This window comes from Trachypithecus francoisi, unplaced genomic scaffold (assembly GCF_009764315.1).
Source record: "Trachypithecus francoisi isolate TF-2019V2 unplaced genomic scaffold, Tfra_2.0 Lachesis_group5, whole genome shotgun sequence".
Taxonomy (NCBI): Eukaryota; Metazoa; Chordata; class Mammalia; order Primates; family Cercopithecidae; genus Trachypithecus; species Trachypithecus francoisi.
This window is the reverse complement of record NW_022681470.1, coordinates 97,694,974-97,713,130: the sequence shown is the minus strand read 5'-3', so window position 1 is coordinate 97,713,130 and position 18,157 is coordinate 97,694,974. Positions and strand designations below refer to the sequence as shown.

Below are 18,157 nucleotides of genomic sequence, written 5' to 3'. Positions count from 1 at the left end.
GTTTGAATCTGGGAGGTGGAAGTTGCAGTGAGCTGAGATCGCGCCACTGCACTCCAGCCTGGGTGACAGAGCGAGACTCCATCTCAAAGAAAAGAAAAAAAAATGTTTTTGGCCAGGTGCGATGGCTCACGCCTGTAATCTCAGCAGTTTGGGAGGCTGAAGTGGGTGGATCACAAGGTGAGGAGTTCAAGACCAGCCTGGCCAAGATGGTAGAAACCCCGTCTCTACTAAAAATACAAAAATTAGCCAGGCATGGCAGTGGGTGCTTGAAATCCCAGCTAGTCAGGAGCCTGAGGCAGAGAATCTGTTGAACCTGGGAGGCAGACGTTGCAGTGAGCTAAGATCGCACCACTGCACTCCACCCCGGGCAAAGAAGTGAGACTCTGTCTCAATGGAAAAAAAAAAAAAAAGAGAGAGAGAGAAAATAAAAGACCTCCCCAAGAATGAAGTAAATGAACATTATAACATGTGACTCCTATGTTACTACCATTTTCCCCTCATATCCTGGTTTTGGGTATGTTTTGAGTTTATTCTTTCAGCACATATTTATTGAGCACAGTATGTGCCAAGCACTATGCAGACACTAAAACATAATCTGAGCTCAGTGGGTAGACAGTTAATACAATCACAAATTACAGATGGGTGCTATGGCTCGTGCCTGTAATCCCAGCACTTTGGGAGGCCAAGACGGGCAGATAGCTTGAGGCCAGGATTTCGAGACCAGCCTGGCCAACATGGCGAAACCCTGTCTCTACTAAAAATTCAAAAATTAGCCAGGTGTGGTGGCGGTGTAATCCCAGCTACCAGGGAGGCTGAAGCAGGAGAATCACTTGAATCTGAAAGGCAGAGGCTGCAGTGAGCTGAAATCGCGTCACTGCACTCCAGCCTGGGTGACAGGGACAGAGCAAGACTCTGAGAAAGAAAGAAAAGAAAGAAAGAGAGACAGAGAGGGAGAGAGGGAGGGAGGGAGGGAGGGAGGAAGGAAGGAAGGAAGGAAGGAAGGAAGGAAGGAAGGGGAGTTTGAAACTGGAGAGGAAAACAGGTGAAGACTAGGTAGCAGAATTCTGAATCCAGAAGTTATTATTGTATTTGTATCTTCTTATATTTTTATTCCCTTTATTCTTTTTCTTTTCATTTCTTTTTTCTTTTCTTTTTTTTTTTTTTTTTGGAGACAGAGTCACTCTATCACCAGGCTGGAGTGCAGTGGCGCTATCTCGGCTCACTACAACCTCTGTCTCCCTGGTTCAAGTGAATCTCCTGCCTCAGCTTCCCGAGTAGCTGGGACTACAGGCGCATGCCACCATGCTCAGCTAATTTTTGTATTTTTAGTAGAGACAGGGTTTCACCATGTTAGCCAGGATGGTCTTGATCTCCTGACCTCAGGTGATCCACCCACCTTGGCTTCTCAAAGTGTTGGGATTACAGGCATGAGCCACCGCGCCCAGCTGAGACAGGGTTTCACCACGTTGGCCAGGCTGATCTCAAACTCCTGACCTCAGGTGATCCACTCACCTTGGCTTCCCAAAGTGTTGGGATTACAGGCGTGAGCTACCACGCCCGGCCTGGAGCAACTTTTTGAAAGCTTGCTGTGATCTGATCTTTTTCCTTCTTCACTTCTCTCTCAAACAACCTACATTCCAGACATATATCACCACTTCCTGAGAATGTCCTGTATTATGTTTTTTTTCCTGTATGTGCTTATGCCGTCTCCATCATCTGGGACTTCTTCCCCATCTCTGGCTATTAAGTAGTTGAATCTGGCCGGGCGCGGTGGCTCAAGCCTGTAATCCCAGCACTTTGGGAGGCCGAGACGGGCGGATCACGAGGTCAGGAGATCGAGACCATCCTGGCTAACACGGTGAAACCCCGTCTCTACTAAAAATACAAAAAAAACTAGCCGGGCGAGGTGGCAGGCGCCTGTAGTCCCAGCTACTGGGGAGGCTGAGGCCGGAGAATGGCGTAAACCTGGGAGGCGGAGCTTGCAGTGAGCTGCGATCCGGCCACTGCACTCCAGTCCGGGCGACAGAGCGAGACTCCGCCTCAAAAAAAAAAAAAAAAAAAGAAAAAGTAGTTGAATCTATCTTTCCAAGCCCTATCATAATTAAGCTTTCAAAATTATTTAAATCCCCATTAAGTTAATGGCATTGTTTGACTAGTATTACTGTTATTTACGCTTAATGTTATCTCCCTGTCCAGATTCCCTGTAAGATTCTTGATGGCAAGTGTTTTTGTCTCATTCAACAACTGTGACTTCCAGCATGGGTACAGTGGCTCACACCTGTAATCCCAACACTTTGGGAGGCCAAGGTGGGAGGATTGCTTGAGCCTAGAAGTTCAGCCCGGGCAACAGAGTGAGACCCTCCTCTCTACAAAAAAAAAAGGAAGGCCTGGTGGTGTGCACTTCTGGTCCCAGCTACTAGGGAGGCTGAAGTAGGAAGATCTCTTGAGCTCAGGAGGTCAAGGCTGCAGTCAGCTGTGATGATGCCACTGCACTCCAGCCTGGGCAACAGAGCAAGACCCTATCTCAAAAGCAAAACAACAAACAAACAAACAAAACTCAATTGTGACTGCTCCTCATTTTGTATCCCTTTAGCAGCTACAAAGCTCACCCTGCGGCGTGCAGTGGCTCACACCTGTAATCTCAGCACTCTGGGAGGCCAAGGTGGATCACCTGAGGTCAGGAGTTTGAGACCATCCTGGCCAACATGGTGAAACCCTGTCTCTACTAAAAATACAAAACAAGCCGGGCATGGTGGCACATGCCTGTAATCTCAGCTACTTGGGAGGCTGAGGCAGGAGAATCACTTGAACTTGGGAAGCAGAGGTCGCAGTGAGCCGAGATCACGCCTTTGCACTCCACCCTGGGCTACAAGAGCAAAACTCCATCTCAAAAAAAAAAAAAAAAAGCAACTCAGTAGGCTTGTTCCTCTAGGCTAGTGATTCAGTGCTGTGCTGGCACCTGCTGGTCACCTGTGGTGCAGCAGCCCTGGTCCAGCACCCTCCTCCCTTCAGTATTAAGAGTTGTGACAGTCTGCGCCCTTACCTAGCAATCACTGGAATAATATATTAAATACTCGCCCTACAGCACCACCTTTCAATCTGCAGAACTTTTCCCACTAGTTTCCTACCCCAGAAATTTGGACTTTACATCCTTCCCAGAAATATAAGGCAGAAATATAAGGACAGGATCTCCAGGAACTGGGCAGCAAGAAAAGAAAGAAGCAATTTGAGAGTTGAGGATGCAAATCCCTTTTCCCCCTTCAAAGAATCAAGACTGTTTCCAACAGAATTCCACTCTTTTTGACCTTTGTCTTATTTCTAGGTTGCTCTTGGGCCAGAGGCCTTCTTGGAGACAGTAGTGATGAACCGGAGGTTGAGCAGAGTAGGTAGGCGGGGCTCAAGGGGTGGGGCCAAGCCAAAGGGCTCTCATACTAAGTGAAGCTTCTCCATTCTGTAAGCTTTCCCGGAACATCCAAGGCAAGACTGGCACCCAGCACAGCAGGTGAGGGACCGGCAGTGACAGAATGGTAGACTTTAGGGGGAATGGCGGCAGAGGAGTCTCCAGCTCTTTCAGTCTTAGCTTTTCATATTGTGAAACTCTTGCTTGTACAATTCTTGGGTCCTTTGTAGAGCTTCACTTAGTTTTTCTGGTGGCAAGGCAGCCTCTGAAAGACCTGGTTTTGGATGCAGTGGGGGCAGGGCTGAGGGATGCAGGTGGATCCATATCTGTATGGATGTGTGTGAAATGCAAGGAAGTCTTAGGAGACAACGAGATAGACGGATAAGGGCCAGAGGGAGAGTATGGCCAGGCCAGAGAGGATTATAGGGAGGACCCAGACAAGAGAAAAAGGGAGACTGAAATAGGGAGAGAGGGAGAGGACACTGGAACAAATGTGAGGCGGCAATGGGGGCACTGGAGAGCTGGGTAACAGGAAGGCCAAGGAGGAAGGAAGGCTCGCATGGAGCAATCTCCTCTTCCGGCTGGGGAACGTGGTCCAGAAAGCCCCAAGGCAAGCTGGGAGCAAAGCAAGGTTCAGGTTTCCACTGGAAGGATTCAGCTGGGGAAGAAACCCCCTCAGTCCCCACCTCCCCTGCCTCTTCAGACTCCCATTTTGGTTTGGGGGAGAGGGCGAGGCTGCTCCTCACTGCGGTCACAGCCACATCCTGCAGAGCAGGGGAGGGGGAAGTAAGAAGCAAAACAATCAGAAGAACCACAGGCGAAGACCACGGGGAGAGAACCCTGGACACATGGAGCTGATATGCCGCCAAGAAGGTCGTGAGTTCAGTGTAGCAGAAGGCTCAGACCTTCAGGACTGCCTGCCCTTCTTGAGGTGCTGATTTATTGTGCTTCCTCAGTTGGCTTTAACCATACTGAGAGCATTCCGGGGAAGGAGGTTTCTCTGGATTATTTGGTTTGAAGCCCATCTTTACCATTTACTAGTGACTCTGGCCAAATTGCTAAATTTCTCTTAGCTTCAGTTTTCTCACTGCAAAATGGGAATACCTACCTTAACCTTATACAGGATTGGGAAGACTAAGATGACTGACATAAAGCACTTGGCACATAGTAGGTTCTCAGTAAACGTTAGTTATTACTCCTATTAGGATTCCTGGGATGCTTATGCTTCTTACTTTAAAGAAAGTACAGTGAAATAGCTGCCACTGGCTTTGGGGGCCAAAAAATGAGTTGTGTTTGATCTTGGGTAAATTATTTAATGTAAGTATCATTTGCTCAGCTGTAAAACAAGCTATACCTATACCAATACCACAACAAAACAAGCTATACCTAAAACAAGCTATACCTATACCACACAGACATATGGCACAGAGTCAGTGTCCAAAAATGGCAGCTGTAAGAATTCTGTCAGGCTGGGCGTGGTGGCTCACACCTATATTCCCAGCACTTGGGGAGGTCGAGGTGGGTGGATCACGAGGTCAGGAGATCAAGACCAGCCTGGCCAACACGGTGAAACCCTATCTCTACTAAAAAATACAAAAATTAGCCGGGCATGGTGGTGGGTGCCTGTAATCCCAACTACTTGGGAGGCTGAGGCAGGAGAATCGCTTGAACCCGGGAGGTAGAGGTTGCAGTGAACAGAGATCGCACCCCTGCACTCCAGCCTGGGTGACAAAGCAAGACTCCGTCTCAAAAAAAAGAATTATCTGTCAGGTAAGCCCTGTCTTCACTGCAGCAGCAACAGCCTACTTCCCCTTGAGATATAACTTGTGCTAGGCTAGCCTCCCATGTGCCCACATTCCTCCAGCCGGAGCTATCGCCACTCCCATGGGCTGTTTTGGAGTCAAGATTTGCTACAGCACTAAGTGGAAAAAGCAGGAGAAAGGCATAGAGGACTGAGGGGCCCCAGGGGGCAGGGAGGATGACAAAAAAAGATGATGATGACATGGAAACTAAAGAAGCAACAGAAAGGGGAAAAGTCATTTCTCTCTTTCTAAGGAAACCTGTGGCCTTTCTTCTAGTGACTGACCACATACCCCACTCTCCAGGACCCATGGAGTCCTTCAGCTCAAAGAGTCTGGCACTGCAAGCAGAGAAGAAGCTACTGAGTAAGATGGCGGGTCGGTCTGTGGCTCATCTCTTCATAGATGAGACAAGCAGTGAGGTGCTAGATGAGCTCTACCGTGTGTCCAAGGAGTACACGCACAGCCGGCCCCAGGCCCAGCGCGTGATCAAGGACCTGATCAAAGTGGCTGTCAAGGTGGCTGTACTGCACCGCAATGGCTCTTTTGGCCCCAGTGAGCTGGCCCTGGCTACCCGCTTTCGCCAGAAGCTGCGGCAGGGTGCCATGACGGCACTTAGCTTTGGCGAGGTAGACTTCACCTTCGAGGCTGCTGTTCTGGCTGGCCTGCTGACCGAGTGCCGGGATGTGCTGCTGGAGTTGGTGGAACACCACCTCACGCCCAAGTCACATGGCCGCATCCGCCACGTGTTTGATCACTTCTCTGACCCAGGTCTGCTCACAGCCCTCTATGGGCCTGACTTCACTCAGCACCTTGGCAAGATCTGTGACGGGCTCAGGAAGCTACTAGATGAAGGGAAGCTCTGAGAGCCCTGAGTCTAGCACATTCCACTTTGACAAAATGGCTGACTGAGAAAACACAGATAATGAGCTTCCTAACCCTGCTCAGCTGCCACTAACGCTTTTCAATCTTCAGGCTTCATTCCTTCCCAAGAGTGCTTCTGACTCTGAGACCAGCCCATCCCCAAACAGCTGGTGGAGAAGGAGCAATGCTGAGGGGTGAGGCCTCTCTCCCACTCCAGCCCCAGGACAGGAAACAGAACTGCCTGAAAAAGGTGAAGTGAAACTTGGATCTCTATTTCTCCCATAAGGGACTTCTGAAACAGGGAAGCCCCCTCCCATGTGAACCAAGGAAAGAAGGCACAGCCCAGAGAACCCCTTTGGGGACACTAAAGACAGAAGAGGGGAAGGTGGCCCTTAGAAACAGAGCTTGGACAGATGCCAGAGGCTCTGTTCCAGAGTGCAGGAGGAAGGGGCTAGGGCAGGGGAGATTCTCACAGGGGAAATAAAACTACTAGAATATGCACAGGGCTCAATGTTTAATCTGTCCAGCTTCGTATACCTTATAGTCATCACAGAAGAAAGGAGGTATATAAACACCACTTCTCTCACCTTTCATCATTTCCAAACAGGAGACTGAGGGAGATTTCCATTATTATTGAGGTTCCCTTACCTACTTCTGTTTGAGAAACAAACAAAACTGTACCATAGATCAGTGCTACAAATCGCAAATAAATATGCAGTGAGGAGGAAGGCATAGAGAGAGAGGGTCTGGAGGGGAGGGGGTGTAACAAAGAGACTCTCACAACTGGCTTCCTCTTCAAACCCCAAGGAAAGCCTCCTTCCATCTGTTCCCCTCACCACAGGCTGAGCAGAACAGGTCAGAAGGGTGAACTGGTAGAATGGAGGGTTCAGGTCCCTACAGTGCTGCTTTTTCTCAGGGTCAAGAATTGTGAAAAAGTTACAGGGAATTGGTTAGTCAAGACTGAGCCCATTCAACAGGAATGGGGTACCAAAAAAAAAAAAAAAATACGCAGTTCAAATCTGTCCCTTTAAGATTGGAGAAAAGGCCAGCAGTCATCCATTCTCTGTGGTAGGCTAGGTCACCGACTGCCTCATCCTCAATCACATGTCTGGCCAACAAGGTGGGGAAGGTGGAGAACCAGCACTCACTGGCTCACTGTTCCCGGGTTCTCTTCACCCCAGGGCTATAGAAATTCCATTTTTTAGCTAAGAGTGGGAAGGAATAAAATATAGCAAATAAATATTACTTCAGTATTAGCACCAAATAAATTATGTCACATAGGTGGAGATGAGGAAGAAGCTGAGGGGGAGTCTCTGCTTCCCTGTTCTAAGGCCAGGGAATGGTAAAAAGGATAGGAAAGGCAACAGGGATATAAAAAGAGCCTTTTGAGTCTAAAGGACTCAACTCTAGATTCAGCCCAAGAACTGGGAAAGGTCCAGTTCCCATTCCCTAATCTTGCCAATAAAACTGCCCCAGGCCAAGGAATTTTTGGCAGACAAGGAGGCTGGGGAAGATGGCTGGAGTGGAGGGAGGCAGGCTAGTAAGCCATGTTCTTGAGCCTCACCTCAGGCTCTTCTCCCCCTGAAGTTTCTCCTTCAACATCTTGCTTCTCTCAGTCAGTTCTGGGGACATCAGAGTTTGAAGATTTCATCCTCCTGGTCCCGTAGTGTCCGGGTCCGAGAGGTACGGGTCAGCGGCACGGGACCTAGGACTGCTCGTTGCTGCGTCCGAGGGGAGCTCAGGTGGAGACCTCCATCCTCCCCAGGTACCCTGCAAGTGAGGAAAGGGGGGAAAGAGTGACAGATCAAGGGAAGAACCTCACAATGGGCTAAGTGAGAGGTACATGGAAAGCTGTCTTCTAATACATAAGCTGGTTGCTTCAAGACAGTCTCAATACCTTCTAGATAAATCCTAACCCTAATGCTCCTTCATGGATGACCAGAGCAGTAAAAATAGTTAACTGTCGGCTGGGTGCGGTGGCTCACGCCTATAATCCCAGCACTTTGGGGGCTGAGGCGGGCAGATCATGAGGTCAGGAGATCGAGACCATCCTAGCTAACACAATGAAACCCTGTCTCTACTAAAAATACAAAAAATCAGCCCGGCGTGGTGGCGGGCGCCTGTAGTCCCAGCTACTCGGGAGGCTGAGGCAGGAGAATGGCGTGAACCTGGGAGGCGGAGCTTGCGCCACTGCACTTTAGCCTGGGCAACACAGCGAGACCCCATCTCAAAAAAAAAAAAAAGTCAACTGTCTGACTCCAATAAGAACACAGAACCCAGTTTCCCACTGCCTCTACCTGTGTCAGCAGGCATCGTCTCTGCTCATTGCTTTGGGGCCATATGGGGGAAGGTATCACCTTCCCTCTGTTGGCACTGCGCTTACTTACTTGTGTTTGTGGTTAGGTAAGATAGGAAGAATGGAGGAGTCTAGGGAGGAACTTATAAGGAACCATTCAACACTCACCCACTTTCCCCTTTTTTCAGCTTCTGGGCAGCAGCCTTCTTGGACAGGCTGATCTGTGAATCAAGCTTCTTAAGGAAATCAGAGGCAGAGAGGTCATGGATGGGTGTGGGGGTTTCCTGGCCAGGTGTGGGGAAGACTTCACCATTGGCACGTCCTGCTCCTGTCTCTTGTTTCTTCCTCTCAGTTGAGTGTGGCCAAACTTCATCGTTACTTGGGTGTACTTCTTCCTCTCCATCTTTCTCTTCCTCAGAATCCAAACCATTGAACAGGTCTCTGGGCTCTGTCAGGATGGGGATGTAGAGGGTTTTCTTCAGGAAGATGGAGTCATTAGTATAAAGGCGGTTTGCACGTTTAATCTGTTCCATCTTAAAAAAAAAAAAAAAAGAGTCAACAAAATTAAGGACAGTAATAATGATCAATCTTATATTGCATCTCGAGCTTTTTAAAGTGACTGCACAGAGTCTTCTTTGATTCCATAACAACCAAGCTAAAGTACAAAGGGCTGACATTATTTCTACTTTATAGATGAGTGGTTTTCACACTTTTTGGTCTTAGGGCCCCCTTACATTTTAAAAACTTATTGTGCAAGCTGGGCACAATGTCTGATGCCTGTAATTCCAGCTACTCAGGAGGCTGAGGCGGAAGGACAGCTTGAGCCCAGGAATTAGACTCCAGCCTGAGCAATATAGTGAGACCCCATTTCTAAAAAAAATAAATAAAATAAAAATAAATGAATAAATAAATAAAAATGAAGGAACTGAGGCTCAGAGAGGTTAAGCTACTTGCCTGAAATTATCTATCAAGTTAATGACACAGCTAGAACGACAATCCTGGGTCTTTTTTTTTTTTTTTTTTTTTGAGACGGAGTCTCGCTCTGTCCCCGGGCTGGAGTGCAGTGGCCAGATCTCAGCTCACTGCAAGCTCCGCCTCCCGGGTTTACGCCATTCTCCTGCCTCAGCCTCCGGAGTAGCTGGGACTACAGGCGCCAGCCACCTCGCCCGGCTAGTTTTTTTGTATTTTTTTTAGTAGAGACGAGGTTTCACCGTGTTAGCCAGGATGGTCTCGATCTCCTGACCTCGTGATCCGCCCGTCTCGGCCTCCCAAAGTGCTGGGATTACAGGCTTGAGCCACCGCGCCCGGCAATCCTGGGTCTTTTCACTGCTTCTGGGGAAGGTTTTCACACTATACTATTAACAATGTCAGTAGGCCGGGCGCGGTGGCTCAAGCCTGTAATCCCAGCACTTTGGGAGGCCGAGACGGGCGGATCACGAGGTCAGGAGATCGAGACCATCCTGGCTAACACGGTGAAACCCCGTCTCTACTAAAAATACAAAAACTAGCCGGGCGAGATGGCGGGCGCCTGTAGTCCCAGCTACTCGGGAGGCTGAGGCAGGAGAATGGCGTAAACCCGGGAGGCGGAGCTTGCAGTGAGCTGAGATCCGGCCACTGCACTCCAGCCTGGGCGACAGAGTGAGACTCCGCCTCAAAAAAAAAAAAAAAAAAAAAAACAATGTCAGTAATAAATACTTATTTTGACCGATCTATTCATCACTGGACCTAGTGACTGGCATCACCATCTATCTGCCTGGCCTTCCAAGGTAGAAACATCAATGTCATCCTTAACTAATACTTGCCTTTCATCACCATACCAAGTGGTCAACAAAACTGCTTCAAAAATCTCTCTCACGTCTGGTCTCATCTTCAGGCCTACTGCCAAAGATTTAAAATAGACCCGAAGTATTTCTCATCTGGGGTTATTGCATCAGTTTAACTGGCCTTCCTCGCTCTATTTCTACTCATCCTCCTCTTGGCATCTATCTTTCTAAAAAAATAAATCTGATTAACCCACTACCCTGCTTACAAACCTCCTATGGGCTCCTCATTGGCTAAAGATAAAAACCAAATTAGCATTCAAGGGCTTTCTCAGTCCAGCTCCCAAAGGAAATGTCTAGATTAATCTCCCTTTGCCACCTCTACATTTTGCTATCCTGAACCTTTTATTTTTCTTTGAACATTCCATGATCTTTTTCACACTTTATTCATGCTGTTACTTCTGCCTGAAATGCTCCTGCCCCTCTACTATCCCATTCTCTGCCTGGAAAACTTCTATTCATCAACTACCACTCCTTTTGTGTTACTTTCTTCAGGGCTCCTGATGCATACTGTAAATATTGCTATAATAATATATAACCCTACTATAATATTATTCACCTCTTTAAATATTTGCTTTGCCTAAACCCTATGAGTTCTTTAAAGGCAAGGATTGTGACTTGCCGTCTCTGTATCTCCAGGCAGTCGTTAGCATCCTACAGACCTTGACACATAGCAGGGGCTCATGAATGCTTTATTTAAAAATTATTAATTATAATTATCTAATATTATAATAATTAGATAATGAAATATAGAAACTACAGATATAGTATATTAGTATTTTTTTCTTTTTCTTTTTTTTTTTTTTTTTTTTTTTGAGACGGAGTCTCGCTCTGTTGCCCAGGCTGGAGCGCCGTGGCCGGATCTCAGCTCACTGCAAGCTCCGCCTCCCGGGTTCACGCCATTCTCCTGCCTCAGCCTCCTGAGTAGCTGGGACTACAGGCGCCCGCCACCTCGCCCGGCTAGTTTTTTTGTATTTATTTTTAGTAGAGACGGGGTTTCACCGTGTTAGCCAGGATGGTCTCGATCTCCTGACCTTGTGATCCGCCCGTCTCGGCCTCCCAAAGTGCTGGGATTATAGGCTTGAGCCACCGCGCCCGGCCTAGTATTTTTTTTCTTCTTTTTTTTTTTTTGGAGACAAGGTCTCACTCTGTTGCCCAGCCTGGAGTGTAGTGGCACAATCTCAGTTCACTGCAACCTCCGCCTCCCAGGCTCAAGTGATCCTCCGCCTCAGCCTCCCCAGTAGTTGGGATTACAGGCACATGCCATCACGCCCAGCTAATTTTTGTATTTGTTGTAGAGATGGGGTTTCACCACATTGCCCAGGCTGGTCCTATACTCCTGAGCCCAAGCAATCCACCCGCCTCAGCCTCCCTAAGTGCCGGGATTACAGCACAGGCATGAGCCACCACGCCTGGCCCACCCCAGCCCCTTTCCAACTAAAATTTAATCTTTCTGATTTCCTATCCTTTTTTTTTTTTTTTTTGAGACAGAGTCTCGCTCTGTTGCCCAGACTGGAGTGCTGGAGTGCAGTGGTGCGATCTCAGCTCATCACAACCTTCACCTCCCAGGTTCAAGCAATTCTTCTGCCTCAGCCTCCTGAGTAGCTGGGATTTCAGGCAAGCACCACCAATCCCAGGTTCAAGCAATTCTTCTGCCTCAGCCTCCTGAGTAGCTGGGATTTCAGGCAAGCACCACCACGCCCGGATAATTTTTGTGTTTTTAGTTGAGACAGTGTTTTGCCATGTTAGCCAGACTGGTCTCATACTCATAACCTTAGGTGATCCACTTGCCTCGGCCTCCCACAATGCTAGGATTACAGGGGTGAGCCACCATGCCTGGCCCTGATTCTTTGCTAATACCTTTACAAATTCACCACATTCTGTCACTTGTAATCATTATTTGTGTACCTGTTCATTTCTCATTAGGCCATAAATTACATGAGGACAGCAACCATACAGTTTTTCTATCTCCCAGAAAAGTTATCACAGTGCTTTAAGTACAGCAAGCATAAAAATGTTGGCTAAATTCAACATTTGCTTGAGTGAGATGGAACAAGAAAACAGGGGTGGGGGTAGGGGGAGTAACCTCATCAACTTCAATGCTACACATTTTTACATCTATCCGATTTCCCCCATGCATGACCTGAAATACTTGGTGTAGAGTACCTGTTTTGTGCTAGGGAAGGCGCCTTACTAGAAAGAAGGCAGAGCATTGAGGAGGAACCAAGAGCAAGGAGAGGTAGGCACTTTAGGAACTGAGAACTAAAAATAAGCTCTCCATTATTTGCTGTAAACGTTTAATCACTCTCAACGTAAAATTTTCTGTGTGGTTAATAGAGTCAGACAGACTTGTTTGAATCCCAAATCTGACACTCATTATTTGACCTTAGTCAAAATGGTTAACCAATCCAAGTCTCAGTTTCTTCATCTGCCAAAAGGCAACAATAAATGTATACTTGATACGGACGTGAAGGCAAAATGAGCTAACGTATGTGAAGCCCCTAGCACAGTGTCTGGCATGATAAAATAGGAGCTGTTCCTCTCCATTGGAATAGTAGGGCAGGACTTGTCCCAACTAGGCAGTGCAACACTGTGATGGGAAAACAAAGATAAAGGCAGAACAGAGTTCAACACATTAGGAACATTTCAGGGGAGGTTACCTAGAAGGGCCACTACATTCTTCTCAGGACTAAATCCCTCCTGACTGTTGTCTGCACCCCAATCCTGGAAAACTCACCGTCACCCCATATTTGAGTGCTAGTCCAGCCAGGGTGTCTCCGGGCTCCAACTGATGCTCCAGGCGTCTTTCCCTCACTGGGGAGCAGGCTGATTGCACCAGGCTTCCATATGAACGAGCCCGGCTCCCGTGAAGCAGTCCTGACCCCCCTGGCGGGGGCTGTCTAGACGGGGAAGCCATCTCTTCACCCTGCCGACAGCTAGGTTGCAACTTGGGGAGGCCCGACCGAGACTGCGAGTGACAGGCCTGAAGTCTGGGAATGGATATTCAGGGGATTCCTTTCCCCTTCTCTCTTCCTCTGTGTCCCCGCCTCCCCAGCACTACGCCACCTGCCCCCTCCCGGTTTCTCCTCCCTCCAAGTCCTTATCCACAAATCTGTCCCTTGAGTATTCAGTCCCTCCCTGATTCGCCCCTAAGCACCCCTCCGACTTTGAACTCCCCCACAACTCCTCGCTACATTGATCTCTGACCTTTGAACTCTAGAAATAATCCTCAACACTCTTTCCTCAGTTTGCCCCCAAGTAGCCTGGCCTCAGGGCGCTCCCACATCCCAGCTCCGCCCGGTCCCGGGGTTTGTTTGCTAGAGCCAGGAACAAATCAGGCCCACCCCAGGTGAACTGTCGCCGCAGACGAAGAGCGTGAGGATTGCGAGATTTTGTAGTACACCTTTCACTCAGAGATCCTCAAAGGTCCGCTCCGCATCAGATAGGTCACACCCTCAAATTTCGGCTCCACATCTAGGTTCTTGTCCCTCCAAACGCCTCAGATCCACCAAGATGCAAGGGCCTGGATCCAGCTGAGCGGCAAGGTCTTTGAGAAAAGACTTCATTTCCCAAAAGGCTTCGCGTGTGCGGAGTCGCACGGCACCATAGGAAATGCAGTTCCCTCCACGCGCCAGAGAGTGGATATCCGGATGGCGCAATGCATGCGTGGAAGTGCCTCCCCGGAAGTACGGAGGCCGACAGGAAGAGAAAGAAAAAGAGAAGGCGCTGTCCCGCTCTTGCTACGGTGGCCTGGAGGAGTGGCGAAACCGGAACAAGAGAATTTATCACTTCTGGGACTCACAGTCGTGATGTCTTTCAAGAGAGAAGGAGACGATTGGAGTCAACTCAATGTGCTCAAAGTAAGCGTGAGCGGAGAGGATCTGCATCCTCTTCAGTCGCTCTCTGAAGGTTGGGAGGGAGCTTTGTTTCATTGCTCTGGCAACAACTCGGGGGTGAAGGAAAGAACCAGGCGACTTAGAGCTGTGTAGTGACTCCTTTTTCGGTCTATGATCACTGTTCTCCCCAGGGTCCTTATTCCGTTTGACTCCTCATTTCTGTCATTTCACTTCCATCCCTGTCTCCTATCCCGCTGATCCCGTCCGGATTTCTTCCCTTACTCCCTGCAGAAAAGAAGAGTCGGGGACCTCCTAGCCAGTTACATCCCAGAGGATGAGGCGCTGATGCTTCGGGATGGACGGTAAGAGCGACGAGTGGCTCAAGCCTGAGGGTTTTACGGTTAGAGGCTCAACAGACTTTTTTTTTTTTTTTTTTTCTTTGAGACGGAGGTCTCGCTGTGTTGCCCAGGCTGTCCTTGAACTCCAGGGCTCAAGTGATCCTGCCTCCTCAGCGTCGCCATTAGCTGGGATTACAGGCGCACGCCACCACGCCCGGCTTCAAAAAACTTTTGTTATTAATTAGGACAGCAGGAGTATCTAGGATTCTTTGGCGGCCAGCGAGGACTGGAAGAAGTGGAGATTGGGTCACCAGGGAGTTGGGTTTTGCAAAGACTGCTAGGACAGGGTGGGGCTTACGGCAGGGACAGGCCCAACCCTCTTCCCCTGGACCAGTTATCCTCTTCTCTACCCCTGCTCAGCTTTGCTTGTGCCATCTGCCCCCATCGACCGGTACTGGACACCCTGGCCATGCTGACTGCCCACCGTGCAGGCAAGAAACATCTGTCCAGTAAGTTCGGGGGAAGCTAGGGGATGGGGAATAAAACCTCGAAATCTCTGCACACCAGTCTTGGTGCTATGCTTTTAATTCTGTTTCCCTTTCTCTTCAGGCTTGCAGCTTTTCTATGGCAAGAAGCAGCCGGGAAAGGAAAGGAAGCAGAATTCAAGACATCAGAATGAATTGAGGAGGGAAGAAACCAAAGCTGAGGTAATCAGAGAGTGGAGAGTGTGTTCTAGGCAAGACCCTGCTGCACACACCAGGCTGGAAGGGCAGAGGGCTGAAGGCTCTGACTCTGTCTCCCATCTTCTTACCAGGCTCCTCTGCTAACCCAGACACGACTTATCACCCAGAGTGCTCTGCACAGAGCTCCCCACTATAACAGTTGCTGCCGCCGGAAGTACAGGTATGGGAGGGGAAATCCAGAGGTAGGAAGGCTCAGAAGGAGACAGAGGGCTCTAAAAGTGTTTTCCAGTCTGTATTCTGAGGAATACTAGCGTTCTGGAGATGTTACTTAGTGTTTCAAGAAAAGGAGAATTTTGGCCGGGCACGGTGGCTCACACTGGTAATCCCAGCACTTTTGGAGGCTTAGGCGGGTGGATCACTTGAGGTCAGGAGTTCAAGACCAGCCTGGCCAACATGCTGAAACCCCGTCTCTACCAAAAATATAAAAAATTAGCTGGATGTGTGGTGTGTGCCTGTAATCCCAGCCACTCAAGAGGCTGAGGTGGAAGAATTGTTTCAATCCGTGAGACAGAGGTTGCTGTGAGCCAGGATCATACCACTTCACTCCAGCCTAGGTGACAGAGTGAGACTCCATCTCAAAAGAAGAAGAAAAGAAGAATTTTGTGATTTTTAAATAAAGTTTGGGAAATGGCACTTTGTAATTCTACTTGAAGAGTAACAGTTTTAAAAGCTATACAAAGTCTTTTTATTTTTATTTTTATTTTTATTTTTTTGAGATGGAGTCTCGCTCTGTCGCCCAGGCTGGAGTGCAGTGGCCAGATCTCGGCTCACTGCAAGCTCCGCCTCCCGGGTTTACGCCATTCTCCTGCCTCAGCCTCCCAAATAGCTGGGACTACAGGCGACCGCCACCTTGCCCGGCTAGTTTTTTGTATTTTTTTTTTTTTTAGTAAAGACAGGGTTTCACCATGTTAGCCAGGATGGTCTCGATCTCCTGACCTCGTGATCCACCCATCTCGGCCTCCCAAAGTGCTGGGATTATAGGCTTGAGCCACCATGCCCGGCCACAAAGTCTTAAGAATTAAAAAAAACGTACTAATATCTTGAAAAATATAGTTTAAGAAACACTGTTTTAAGAGGTTGGGAGTCATAGGAGAGTTGGCCCTTTCCCTTACTGCTTTTACAAACTATTCTTCTCTACCTAGACCAGAAGCCCCTGGTCCCTCTGTCTCCCTTTCCCCTGTGCCACCCTCAGAGGTCGAACTCCAAAGCGAAAAGATCAGTAGGGAACCTGAACCTGGGGCTGGTCCACAGGCCGAGGAGTCAGCAACTGTCTCAGCTCCTGCACGCATGAGCCCCACAAGAAGACGAGCCTTGGACCATTATCTCACCCTTCGAAGGTGAGTGTGCCTAATCAGTTTCCTCAGATTTTCTTTCTCTCTGACCCTTCTTGTTTCAAAGCTTTTTTTTTTTTTTTTTTGAGACAGAGTCTCGCTCTGTCACCAGGCTGGAGTGCAGTGGTGTGATCTCATCTCAGCTCACTGCAACCTCTGCCTCCCAGGTTCAAGCGATTCCCCTGCCTCAGCCTCTCGAGTAGCTGGGATTACAAGCATGTGCCACCATGCCCGGCTTATTTTTTGTGTTTTGGTAGAGGCGGGGTTTCACTATGTTGGTGAGGATGGTCTCAGTCTCCTGACCTTGTGATCCACCCACCTCGGCCTCCCAAAGTGCTGGGATTACAGGCAAGAGCCACCGTGCCCGCCCCGTTTTTGTTTTTGTTTTGAGGCAGAGTTTTGTGTGTTCCCCAGGCTGGAGTGCAATGACACAATCTCGGCTCACCGCAACCTCCGCCTCCGGGGTTCAAGCGATTCTCTTGCCTCAGCCTCCCGAGTAGCTGGGATTATAGGCATGCCCAGCTAATTTTGTATTTTTAGTAGAGACGGGATTTCTCCATGTTGATCAGGCTGGTCTTGAACTCCCGACCTCAGGTGATCCACCTGCCTTGGCCTCCCAAAATGCTGGGATTACAGGCGTGAGCCACCATACCCGGCCTCCTATTGTTGTTTTTTATCTTTGCTTTCATTTTGTTTTAGCCACCCAACTTACATGGCTCTCAATTTTTTCTCACCACTAACTTTTTTTTTTTGGTAGAGACAGGGTTTCACCATGTTGGTCATGCTGGTCTTGAACTCCTGACCTCAAGTGATCCACCCACCTTGGCCTCCCAAAATGCTGGGATTACAGGTGTGAGCTCACCACTAACTTCTTAATAAGCCTCTTTCCTGATCGATGCTATTTTCTCTGATGTTTCCAGTTCAGGATGGATCCCAGATGGACGAGGTCGATGGGTAAAAGATGAAAATGTTGAGTTTGACTCTGATGAGGAGGAACCACCTGATCTCCCCTTGGACTGACACCCTTTTCCCATTCATTCACAAATACACTACAATGGGTGCTAAGAACTTAACTTTCCTTAAGTCTGGTTCCTTGTTGGATCTCAGGATTTCAGATCTGTTAATTCTCAATCCAACTACTCCTTTCCTGCAACATACACAGCTCTCCATACCTCTTTTTTTTTTTTTTTTTTTTTGAGGCGGAGTCTTGCTCTGTCACCAGGCTGGAGTGCAGTGGCCCAATCTCGGCTCACTGCAAGCTCTGCCTCCCAGGTTCACGCCATTCTCCTGCCTTAGCCCCCCGAGTAGCTGGGACTACAGGCGCGCACCACCACACCCGGCTAATTTTTTGTATTTTTAGTACAAATGGGGTTTCTTTTTTTTTTTTTTTTTTTTTTTGAGGCGGAGTCTCGCTCTGTCGCCCAGACTGGAGTGCAGTGGCGCAATCTCGGCTCACTGCAAGCTCCGCCTCCCGGTTCACGCCATTCTCCTGCCTCAGCCTCCCGAGTAGCTGGGACTACAGGCGCCCGCCACCTCGCCCGGCTAGTTTTTTTTTTTTGTATTTTTAGTAGAGACGGGGTTTCACCATGTTAGCCAGGATGGTCTCGATCTCCTGACCTCGTGATCCGCCCGTCTCGGCCTCCCAAAGTGCTGGGATTACAGGCTTGAGCCACCGCGCCCGGCCCAGATGGGGTTTCACTGTGTTAGCCAGGATGGTCTCGATCTCCTGA

The 18,157-nt window shown here is 48.8% G+C and overlaps 3 protein-coding genes across 9 annotated transcripts; 2 read left to right on the top strand and 1 right to left on the bottom strand.

The window, feature by feature from the left end:
• Positions 1-3,389: 3,389 nt before the first annotated feature.
• Positions 3,390-6,564, top strand: TNFAIP8L2 (TNF alpha induced protein 8 like 2). Of its 4 annotated transcripts, none has more exons than XM_033199625.1 (2): positions 3,390-3,502; positions 5,479-6,564. In XM_033199625.1, exon 2 carries the CDS (start codon positions 5,511-5,513, stop codon positions 6,063-6,065), a length of 555 nt encoding a protein of 184 aa, XP_033055516.1. In that variant the 5' UTR covers positions 3,390-3,502; positions 5,479-5,510; the 3' UTR covers positions 6,066-6,564. The 4 variants fall into 4 exon arrangements, with proteins under 4 accessions (XP_033055516.1, XP_033055519.1, XP_033055517.1 ...); XM_033199628.1 differs by having other exon boundaries at positions 3,399-3,502; positions 5,506-6,562; XM_033199626.1 differs by having other exon boundaries at positions 3,420-3,502; positions 5,456-6,564.
• LYSMD1 (LysM domain containing 1) lies at positions 6,561-13,817 on the bottom strand. Of its 3 annotated transcripts, none has more exons than XM_033199623.1 (4): positions 13,524-13,817; positions 12,917-13,169; positions 8,528-8,892; positions 6,562-7,833 (listed from the first exon to the last, which is right to left on the bottom strand). In XM_033199623.1, exons 2-4 carry the CDS (start codon positions 13,094-13,096, stop codon positions 7,695-7,697), a joined length of 684 nt encoding a protein of 227 aa, XP_033055514.1. In that variant the 5' UTR covers positions 13,097-13,169; positions 13,524-13,817; the 3' UTR covers positions 6,562-7,694. The 3 variants fall into 3 exon arrangements, with proteins under 3 accessions (XP_033055513.1, XP_033055514.1, XP_033055515.1); XM_033199624.1 differs by having other exon boundaries at positions 13,583-13,817; XM_033199622.1 differs by having other exon boundaries at positions 6,561-7,833; positions 12,917-13,817.
• Positions 13,818-13,856: 39 nt separating this feature from the next.
• LOC117076289 (sodium channel modifier 1) lies at positions 13,857-17,500 on the top strand. Of its 2 annotated transcripts, none has more exons than XM_033199620.1 (7): positions 13,857-14,039; positions 14,307-14,377; positions 14,774-14,862; positions 14,963-15,060; positions 15,168-15,256; positions 16,239-16,433; positions 17,348-17,500. In XM_033199620.1, exons 1-7 carry the CDS (start codon positions 13,989-13,991, stop codon positions 17,445-17,447), a joined length of 693 nt encoding a protein of 230 aa, XP_033055511.1. In that variant the 5' UTR covers positions 13,857-13,988; the 3' UTR covers positions 17,448-17,500. The 2 variants fall into 2 exon arrangements, with proteins under 2 accessions (XP_033055511.1, XP_033055512.1); XM_033199621.1 differs by having other exon boundaries at positions 13,914-14,088.
• The last annotated feature ends 657 nt before the right edge of the window (positions 17,501-18,157 follow it).

What these genes read in the sequence shown, in the direction of transcription:
- LOC117076289 (XM_033199620.1), top strand. Translation starts at nt 13,989, where the DNA reads ATGTCTTTCAAGAGAGAAGGAGACGATTGGAGTCAACTCAATGTGCTC. An exon ending in GTCAACTCAATGTGCTCAAA is followed by an intron (nt 14,040 to 14,306) that starts GTAAGCGTGAGC and finishes TACTCCCTGCAG; the next exon opens with AAAAGAAGAGTCGGGGACCT. An exon ending in CATTATCTCACCCTTCGAAG is followed by an intron (nt 16,434 to 17,347) that starts GTGAGTGTGCCT and finishes TGATGTTTCCAG; the next exon opens with TTCAGGATGGATCCCAGATG.
- TNFAIP8L2 (XM_033199625.1), top strand. Translation starts at nt 5,511, where the DNA reads ATGGAGTCCTTCAGCTCAAAGAGTCTGGCACTGCAAGCAGAGAAGAAG.
- LYSMD1 (XM_033199622.1), bottom strand. Translation starts at nt 13,096, where the DNA reads ATGGCTTCCCCGTCTAGACAGCCCCCGCCAGGGGGGTCAGGACTGCTT. An exon ending in CACTCAAATATGGGGTGACG is followed by an intron (nt 8,893 to 12,916) that starts GTGAGTTTTCCA and finishes TTTTTTTTTAAG; the next exon opens with ATGGAACAGATTAAACGTGC. An exon ending in CTGAAAAAAGGGGAAAGTGG is followed by an intron (nt 7,834 to 8,527) that starts GTGAGTGTTGAA and finishes CCTCACTTGCAG; the next exon opens with GGTACCTGGGGAGGATGGAG.